This window comes from Borostomias antarcticus, assembly GCF_949987555.1.
Source record: "Borostomias antarcticus genome assembly, chromosome: 7".
Classification (NCBI taxonomy): Eukaryota; Metazoa; Chordata; class Actinopteri; order Stomiiformes; family Stomiidae; genus Borostomias; species Borostomias antarcticus.
The window spans coordinates 12380771-12391274 of record NC_140240.1 but is presented as its reverse complement, the minus strand read 5'-3'; the positions used below and the strand labels follow the sequence as shown (position 1 = coordinate 12391274).

The window sequence follows — 10504 nt, the reverse complement described above, 5'->3', positions numbered from 1 at the left end:
CTGTCTCAAAGCGACTGGTTGCCCCCTCGATCCCGAGGCCCCAGGCGGCCGATTGACCGGGTCACGGCTCTTTTCTGTCCTGACCCCACGGTGGTGGGATAAACTCCCCACTAACATCAGGACAGCAGAGTTGCTGCCCTCTTTCGCCAAAGGCTGAAAACGCACCTCTTCAAGAAGTACTACCCTGACCCTTCCTCTTAGCACTTATTGTATTTGTACTGACCTGTTCCTGCTCCTGTGTCATGCAGACTGGTACAGAGCATGTGGTCTACAAGCTAAAACGCAAGAATGCAATGGAATAACATCCTTATTGTGGTTTGTGTGCGGGGAGTGATGTTTTTCTCTTTAACAAGAACATTAGCTTCTTTTTTTTTTCACTACAATACTGTCAGACAGCGTTTTACTCTGAATGCTTACGTGCTCAAGCCAAGTACATGAATGTATTTACAGTACTGTATGTCTCTGCTTGCCCTCTCTCTCTCTCTGCAGAAAGCTTCAGTTGCTGTAAAGAGTTTGGGTGGACATTTTTTGGTTGAGCAGCCATGGCGCCGGCCACAGGAGCTCCACAGGACTACACTCCTCCCGAAGGTGGCTGGGGCTGGGCAGTGGTGGTGGGGGCCTTCATCTCCATCGGCTTCTCCTACGCCTTCCCCAAGTCCATCACCGTCTTCTTCAAGGAGATCGAGGTGATCTTTGACGTGAACAGCAGCCAGGTGTCCTGGATCTCCTCCATCATGCTGGCTGTCATGTACGGCGGAGGTGAGCCCCCGCAAAAATCCCTAGTAACCATAGTAACTTCAAGGTACAGTAACGGCATGCAACATTTTATTTGATTTATAAGACATTTTTATAGGCATTTCCCAGAGACGAGAAGATCGTTTTCAACACAGACCTCTGACAATGCCTTCTCACTCTATTCTAAAGGCTTGGACTGCTACTGTAGGCGCTGCATGTTTAACATACTAATAGACTATAAATACGACCACCAGCTGTTAGTGCATATAAATACACCTTAGTACGTGACTGCATGATTGTACTTTTGTTCTCATGGCTCAGTATTCTCTCATCTCTTGGTGAGATTGCAGGCACTCTATCTTGTGGACAGTGGTGCGTTACCCCCGGTCTTTCTCTGCTTTCTCCTCAGCCACCTACGGTTCTCAGTTTCCCTCCCATTGACTGGGAGCAGTGAGGTCACCAAGCGCCAGAGTATTGTCCGAAATGATACGGCTAGGCTTGAATCACACAACACTCTCATGGAAATAAGTTGAATAGAGCTTTTCAAGTGTTATTACTCCTCCATTGAGGCGTTGTACTTAAGAGTGCAGCAGTATCTGTCTCCAGAGTCTGGGGATGGGTTTCAACCCTGGTGAGCTCTTTAATGTGACCGGATTAATGTTTTCCCTTGTGATGGAGAGGTGAGACACTCTACCTGTACGGCCTGTGTGTCCGGGTGGACGTTCCTGTACCAGCAGGATGAATCGGACGCTCGATGATGTCAGACAAGTCTCGTCGGCCAAGCGTTGGAAGCGCTCTTTTCATCTGCATGACATTCAACACGCACACAGCAGTCATCAGAGATGAGGACAAAGATGTCCCTGTTTAGATGGCAGAGGAGCTGACCCGTTCTCTGCAGGAACACAAACTGAGACACACGGGGCGCTTCATGTCAGAAAAGCTGTATTGTCCTTTTTCGTGTACAATTTCAATAGGGCCTCGCACCGCCAGTGCTCGGGCCCTAATAATAATCCTTACAATTTCAACGTTTTCATGGATGTTTAGGCAGCCAAAAAGGCATTTGTGGTTTCACCAGTAGGTGGCACTATAGGTTTGACTCAATACCGATGCATAGATGTGTTCAGGATGCGACCTTCATGAAGCGTGAGCAATTAGGTGCAAATCGGATAATGTATGTAGGAGTTATGTGGCATCCTGTTTTATGGCGAAATGTCAAAATTTGGCGGGGCGCCACGGCAAGGGTGTTTGGTGAAAACTCAATTTTTTGATAACTTTTGATCACAAAGGTCTTAAGATCCAACCATGAAATATACATTTTTTATAATTTTCAAGTTTTATGCGTTTTCATCGATGTTTAGGCCGCCAAAAAGGTAGGAGAATAATAATCCTTACAATTTCAATAGGGACTCGCACCGCCAGTGCTCGGTCCCTAAATTTCACAGAGGAGCTCAATCGCATATCGCTCTCAATCTTTAATAGCAATATAGCAATACAGTATTTACAAAAACCATACAGTATATACTGCAGCTTTATGCATCAGTAATGACATAATTTAAATGGAAAAATCTGTAAGAGTATCAATGGGGTTTCTTTTTCTGCAGCGCCTCCTTTCTGAAGATAGCAATTAGCATCAAAACACCATCACAGAGCTGCATGGGTGAAAGGTCACATCGGGGTCATGCCATGAGATTATCTGATGGTTCTCCAATGGTTTCCCCGTCCCTCTTTCTCTCTCTCTCCCTCTTTCTCTCTCTCTCTCTCTCTCTCATGAAGGGCTTGTCTGTTTACTTGGGTCTGGACACATGACTGATGAATGGTCACTGTGGTCACATGACTGCGTAGGATGACCCTTACTATACAGAGCCAGAACACACATAGGATCTCAGGACATACTGTACTGGACTACTGATCCTGGTTAGCAAGGACAAAACACACGTGTCTGTTCCTCTGAATATTCATGTCTGTATTTCATATGCACATTTGCTGGGTTGGTGGACCTGGTTTACTAAAGCAATTTCTCGTGACTGTAATGATCAGAGAGCCCTGACCAGTCACGCCATGGCAAATCTATACATTACATAACAACCAGGACTTGACTACATTCTTTGAATTGCAGGGAGGGTAGAGTCTTCACTAAGCACTCACTGTTAGCCATTACTAATTTAACTTCTTTCAATCCCTTATCTATTACACTCATAACAATACAGTGGTTTTGCCCAAGACCTTTTTACCCTCACCAACTGTGGGAGGGGAGGAAGGAACTCATTGTTAGCATTCAGACAGCCTGCATTAGAGACCGAAAACCCTTTGTCTAGCTCCAGGCTAGCAAATGAGTCTGGACACCCTCTAAACCAAAACTGCCAGATTCTATGTGGGTTCCCTCTGCCGTGCCGTGTGGGGATTTGACAGGAAGGCTGGAGTGTCTTCAACCACGTGAACCCTCGCTCGCTCTCCTTTGAGCCCGTTCTTACAGGCCTCTCAGGGGGGTGGCAGCTAGCCAGCTGATCGCTCCATGCTCTTTAGGCATACGTTTGCAAACCATAGTGAGTTAGGCCTGATGTTTTGGTTTTTAGTCAATATTCGCCATCTGCATTTTATGGCGGTTCCTTCCCCAAAAGATGTAACCCTCCTTTTCTCTCTCTCTTTCTCTCTCCCCACCTGCCCCTCTCTCCTGGTAACTTGCACGTACGCAGTCTTACCCATTACACAACCAGGCTGAGAGACTGTATGGGGCTTTTCATTGGAGAGTCGATTAGATTATGTTGTAATTCTTGGCTGATGCGTGAGACACAACACAGTGTATACAAGTACCATCACATTGCAATCCATTGTTTAATCACGATTGTTTGGTTTGTGAGAGAGTGTGTGAATGGTGGTGAAAGCAGAAATATTACTGCAGTGCAGCATTGAGAGAAATCAGAGTAGAAGTTGTATGATTTCACTGGCTGCACCAGGCCTGTGGACCTGAGGCCTCTGGTGGTCAAACATGGAATTGCTCTCTGAGGTTAATCAAGGACAAGGAATTCAAACTGTGATTTTCAGCATCCCACAACATATTATGTTTAATTTCTCAGTGAATACTACGGTCCATGGCGTTTTATTTGTCATTATGCAAACATATACAGTGTACAATGAAAAGCTATAGTACTGCTGCACTGTATTCATCAGATTCACAAACATGTTGGTTCACCCACACCCAGGGCTGAAATTTAACACCTGCCACCGGCCAAATGCAGGTAAAATTTCCAATTGGCGACTAGATTTTGGAAGGCTATCTAAAAAAAAGATATACTTGGCCGGTAGATTTTTTCATCTACAGTCCCCTTGGCAAAAAGGGGAGCCAAAAAGTTAATTTTCACCCCTGCCCACACCTCTTCTCTCTGTGATCATCTGTCCTTCCCAGGGCCTATCAGCAGTATCCTGGTGAACAAGTATGGGAGCCGTCCTGTCATCATGCTTGGAGGCCTACTGGCTGGGGGGGGGCTCATTGCTGCCTCCTTCTGCAACACCATTGAAGGGCTCTACTTCTGTATTGGAATAGTGGGAGGTATTTAATTTAGGTTTCCTATTATTCAATGTTTGTTATTAATGATCTCCATCGCCACCCAGTGTACTCTTTTGACACTACAATAGCCCCCCTCTCTCCTGTGTGCTTTAATGCATCATATCACACTGCAGGCCTTATTAGTATGTTACACTTCATTCATTACTCTCAAATATGATAAATCAGTATATTTAATATTAGAATGGGAAAACCAACGTTAACCTTGAGTGTCATTTGTTTTAACAGGTTTAGGTCTGGCATTCAATCTCAATCCTGCCCTCACTATGATTGGCAAGTACTTCTACAAGAAGAGACCCATTGCTAATGGGATCGCCATGGCTGGCAGCCCAGTCTTCCTGTCCACTCTGGCCCCACTCAACACCTGGTTCTTTGACCAGTTCGGCTGGAGGGGCAGTTTCCTCATCTTGGGAGGCCTGCTGTTCAACTGCTGCGTGGCCGGCTCTCTCATGAGACCCATCGGGCCCAAACCGCAACCTCCTGCAAAAGATGCTGACGCGGAGGACAAGACGTGTCTGGAGAAGGTCAATAGCTTCATCGACCTTACGCTCTTCAAACACCGTGGCTTCCTGCTCTACCTCCTGGGAAACATCATCATGTTTTTTGGCCTCTTCTCTCCGCTGGTTTTCCTCAGCAATTTTGCCAAGAGCAGGGAAATCCCCAAGGAGAATGCCGCCTTCTTGCTCTCTGTCCTGGCCTTTGTGGACATGGTGGCCCGGCCCTCCATGGGCCTGCTGGCCAACACCAAGTGGGTCCGACCCAGGATTCAGTACTTCTTTGCCGCCTCTGTCCTGTATAATGGTGTGTGCCATGTGTTCGCCCCACTCTCGGTGGACTACACAGGCTTTATCATCTACTCCTTGTTCTTTGGCTTTGCCTTCGGCTGGCTGAGCGCGGTGCTGTTTGAGACACTCATGGACCTGGTGGGGGCCCAGCGCTTCTCCAGTGCCGTTGGACTGGTCACCATCGTGGAGTGTGGGCCTGTGTTGTTAGGCCCACCTTTGCTGGGTGAGTATGCATTCATATACTGTATGGAGTCAACTCCAATAAGGAGATAATGGCACGTGTGATTGGTGTTATATAAATATGCTAAAATAGGCTACTATAAATTGAAATTCTCTTTCCATCCCATCCTCACAGGTAAATTCAATGACATCTATCACGACTACAAGTACACATACATTGGCTGTGGCATCATCCTCATCGTTGCCAGTGCATTCCTGTTCGTGGGGATGGGCATCAACTACCGACTGTTGGACAAAGAGAAGAAAGAGGAGGAGAGGAGAGCCAAACTGGAGGACAGAGAGGAGGAATCCAACAAGGACAATGCTGCCAAGGAGATCGAGGCCAACGAAGAGAAAAAAAACGCAGAGGACGCTGTCTGATAATTCTTCTTTCATTCACACTCGTTCCTTACGGTTCCCATCTAATAGCTCAGCAGATCTCATACCGTGGCGGTCCCTTTCAGTGCCTGCTGGTTTGAGAGGCAAGCGTTTGACATATTAATGATTTTATAGAAAACTGAAAATCTTTTCATAATCTGTTTTAAAGCAATACATTGCGATATTTGGACCTTTACAAACATGTCTGGTGCTAATTCTCCAATTAGATTTACTAAAAGTGAATCGTCCAAACAGGCTACTCAGAAAGATAATACATTGACATTTATTACCTTTTAAAACTTGTGCCCCCGGGACGCAGCATTCAGTCGAAGTGCGCGTGCGCAACGTTGTGCTTAAACAACACAGTAGTAGCTAACTATTCCAGCGTCTATGGATATCATGCATTTTTTAGCTCAATGATATCATGGCGGACGTGAGAAAACCAAATCGAAACATCACAGAGGAAGCCAGAAAAAGAAACAAGACAGTGCACTTACTCACAGAGCCTGTGGGGGCGCAGTTCCGAGAAAACCAGAGAAGACGCTATGTATTGCTTTAAATGAATACATTAATTAATTTACTAAAAAATAAGCCAGTCATTAACAGTGGCGGTGCATTAATGAAGAAATCGGGTAAGACAGGGGTGTGGGTGGGGGGGGGGGATTGATCATCAACCCTGAAAATGTAGAGTATGTGGGCCTAATAAAAACATGACGTTGCATTCAAAACCGAGCACAAACCTATTGCAGGAATAAATTAAACCAACAACTTGCAAAACTGGCGATGAAGATTGTATGAACAAGTAGCCTACATTAAACCATTGAAAAAACGTGACAACTGTTTACAAAGTTGAGTCATGGCAGCCAGCAACTAGCCTTGTGAGACCATCCTGATGCCACAAGCTCACATTCTGTTTCTCTCGCAAATCAGTCTGCATACTCTCCATAGAGATCAATTTGTGCCAGACCGGAAAACGATCTAGCCAATCAGCGTTCTAAGAGAAAATACAAACAGCTAAGCTGGGCGGGTTTTGGTGTGACGATGGTGAAGAGCGTTTGAAGTTAGTGTGTGATAGATGGTGATAGACAGATGATTCATCCAATCACCTGCCAAGTATTTTTGAAAGCGCCTGCCCTTTTCCAAATAGTTTCCAAAGGATAGTTGCCAAACATCAACCATGTTTTTTGGACTTAACGTGTCTCTGAACAGTGGCCTTCTACACAGGCTGTAGCTATATCCCATCTAGCCACAACCGGGTAAACCAGCTCCCTTTTTTGTAATTTGCATATGGGAGGCAATGCCACTGGTTATTAAACAAATTATTTTCTGAGAATTAAATACAATGGGACCGGGACATAAAGCAAAAAAGGGCGATGTCATTTTGAGAGTGCTAACTTTACTGTGACAACACATGTCAAACAAAGACCTCAAGGCCTAACTCAAGGCCAAAAACGTGAGTGCAAACAGATTGAATAATAGCAAACTGTTAAAATTCAAGAAATGTACAAAAATAGGCAGGTGAGGTCCTCCTCATCATACGAGCACATCATCCACACCAGGCACTCTCAGGGGGCTTCCTTAAGCGCAAATTGACATGTACAGAAAGTGCTAATCGAAAGAATGGTGTTAATGAATAGTTCAACATTCCCAGTTATTCTTGACTGTTGCTATATCGCCCAACCTTTTCCTTAGTTTAACAACCCTCCCACAATCCAATGATTATCATGGATACTATGTCTAGCCTACTAAAAATCTAAGCTGTGTTGGTGCTTCACAGGAAAATAACAGTGGAACACTTCATTAAGATGCAGCTAGCCTTGTGAGACCATCCTTATCTCGCAAGCTCACATTCTGTTTCTCTCGCAAAGCAAACCATCTGGCGCGTCAGGTTAGTTAATAGCTTCAAAGTTCAAATCAAAAGAATGTACAGCAAATGCTAATCAAAATATTAGATTTTCTAGATGGATATAAAGCAATTTATTATGTATTATGTATTGCTGAAAATGTTTATATTAATAGCCTTGATAATATCTAATTAACTAAGTGTGTGTCCTTCTCTGATAGTTTAGTGCTCTGTAATTAATTTTCTGATAGTTTACATAGATATCACCGTAAAAGTTGCCCAAACAAGTGTAACAGGTAATGGTTCTCTGCTGTAAAGGCATGCCGGTAATGGATGGCTATCACAGGGGTGCTGCAGTCATGGGCTTGCAGCACTATAGGGTGTACATGGTTCTGTAATATCAATATTGTGTTAATGACTTTGTTTGTACTAGGCTATATCTGTGAATGACAAACAGAAGCAGGGCTATTTACTGTATATTGGACTCTGCAGATTGTAAGAAAAAACATAATTCTCCAAGAAAATGTCCACTTTTTTCTGTTGTTTGTATGTATAATTAGCATAGTATGAGCACAATGAAATGCACTTGGGTTGTGCTTTGGTGATTGTGACAAAAAAAACATATGAATTATATTTGCAATTTGAACTATGTAGCCTGTACTCTAAGCATTTGCAGTAGGCCTATATGTATTCTGTGAAAGCACCTGTATATCACCTATATATTATTTTTGTCACATTGTTAGAATTAGACATTTTTACAAGTTCATTTAGGCAGGTATTTTCTATTATGCAATTGTTTAGCTAATTTTTAACCTCATCGAGAAAGCAACAGTTTGAAAATGACAATGTAGTGACAGTGATTATATTATTTTACTGAATATATATTGCATTAAGCTAACCCTAAGTTCTCTGTGATAATTTAAAATCTATCATTCTGAGGTTTTGAACACCTTTGCTCATCTATATTCTTGTCATCATTGATGGTGTGCAATAATAGAAGAACAAAAAGAAAAAAAAAGTATTTATTCGTCATACAGCATGACTCAAACATGTATATTAATGGGTGACACAAGGAACACACACACACACACACACACACACACATGCATCAGGATCGCCAATGAAATGCTTCTCCTGCTCTTAACCCAACCTGTCGTGCTTCCTCCAAGGGCAGCTGGGAGAATGATCCGTGCTCCTGTCCATCTTCGTCAGGGACGGACAGCGTTAGCAATCTTTTCTTTTGTATGTAAATGTGCGTGGCTGTAAGCCACCTACTATAGCGTTTGTCCAGTTATCACTCCCTTCCTCCCTTACTCTGTTACAAGATGCAGTAGTCCCAGCACACCAAAATCAAGAAGGACACCAAAACCAACCCGCCGACCTCCACTGCACAAGTAAAGTAGTGGTGAGAGCATTGGACTCCCACCCGGTGGGGATGACTTTATGGGATTATAGCCCAAACCTCCACGTGTTCATCCTTTCACTCCAACCTATACTCCTTGCCTTATAGGTCAAATCCTGTCCCAACCCCAACCCTTTTTCTAACCCCAACCCACACTAGGGACTGGAAGAAGGACACCAAAACCAACCTGCCAATCTCCACTGCACAAGTAGAGTGGTGGTGAGAGCATTGGACTCCCACCCGGGAGACCAGGGTTCAAGACCCGGTGGGGATGACTTTATGGGACTATATCTCAAACCTCTTCATGTTCAACCTTTACCCCTTGCCTTATAGGTCAGATCCTGTCCCAACCACAACCCTTATTCTAACCCCAACCCACACCAGGGACTGGAAGCAGGACACCAAAACCAACCCGCCAATCTCCACTGCACAAGTAGAGTAGTGGTGACAGCATTGGACTCCCACCCGGGAGACCGGGGTTCAAAACCAGGTGGGGATGACTTTATGTTATCATCAGTGTAACTGCTTGAGCCACTGACCGCTACCATTAATGTTATGGAAGCTGCTGCTAGTTGTTGTGAGCTCATGAGCTAACTGGCTATTCTGCTCTTACTGTGCTGGATTAGCATTGAAAGCATTGGAACTGATGTGTCCAGTCGACAAGACCTATCTTAATTTATCAGACATTGCCTGCGTTTACATGGACAGTTTAATTCCCTTTTCATTCGGACTAAAAGCCCAATCCTATTAAAATTGATCATGTAAACACCTCAATCGGAATGTAAATGGCCAATGCGTAAGGGGTTGGTGTAGTCCGGTTCTCAATCCGATTTAAAGAATTGTTCGCACATGTAAACATTTAATCGTATTCAAATTCATTCCGGTCTTTCTATCCGGAACTACAGTGTTTTCTACCGGTAAACGTCAACCCCTGTCCAATCAGAAGCCTTCCTAGCCCCAAACCTTACGCGGACCCGAATAAATGTGATTAAAAGTGTCTCCCATGTAAACCCTCATTCGGAATGACTATTTCCCATGTAAATTTGCAGGAAAAAACTTTCATTCTGAATGATTTCATTCTGATTATTTCATTCCGAATGAGAAGCCATCATGTAACCGCAGCCATTTTTTCATCTCATTTCAATTCACAGCTATTTCAGTGGCATGGCTAGCTTCCGTCCTACCAGTCCTGAACAGAAACAAGCCAGCCATGCACATAAGCCAGGCTGGACCTGGCCTGGTTCATATTGGATTCTTTATGGGTGAAACACTTGCGAACACGTGCATATACCCCACCTGTATACCTGACAACCCTGGGGAGGGCCTGCCCGCCCCTCAGTGCCAATAGCGTCCCAAGCAGGAATCAAACCCAGGACCACACAGGATCACTGTGCTGCTCAATGGATTCATAATTTAACATGAACAAACCCACCACTTTGGTTTGTGTTTGTTGGGTTTATTTGAGTTTCATGTTCATGCTTCATTGTACGTGACAGCGGGCTGGATTGTTCATCAGCTAACCGGCGTATACTCTATCACCAGGTCTAGCGACGTTGCCTAGGGTGTATGACACTATTGAG

At 44.3% G+C, this 10504-nt stretch overlaps 1 protein-coding gene across 1 annotated transcript; it reads left to right on the top strand.

The window, feature by feature from the left end:
- Window positions 1–542: 542 nt before the first annotated feature.
- LOC311311599 (monocarboxylate transporter 1-like) lies at window positions 543–5682 on the top strand (the record flags this gene model as incomplete). The annotated part of the gene is made up of 4 exons (XM_084441349.1): window positions 543–759; window positions 4139–4282; window positions 4526–5305; window positions 5438–5682. The coding sequence occupies 4 exons, from the start codon at window positions 543–545 to the stop codon at window positions 5680–5682; spliced, it is 1386 nt and encodes a 461-aa protein (XP_084297475.1).
- Between the last annotated feature and the right edge of the window lie 4822 nt (window positions 5683–10504).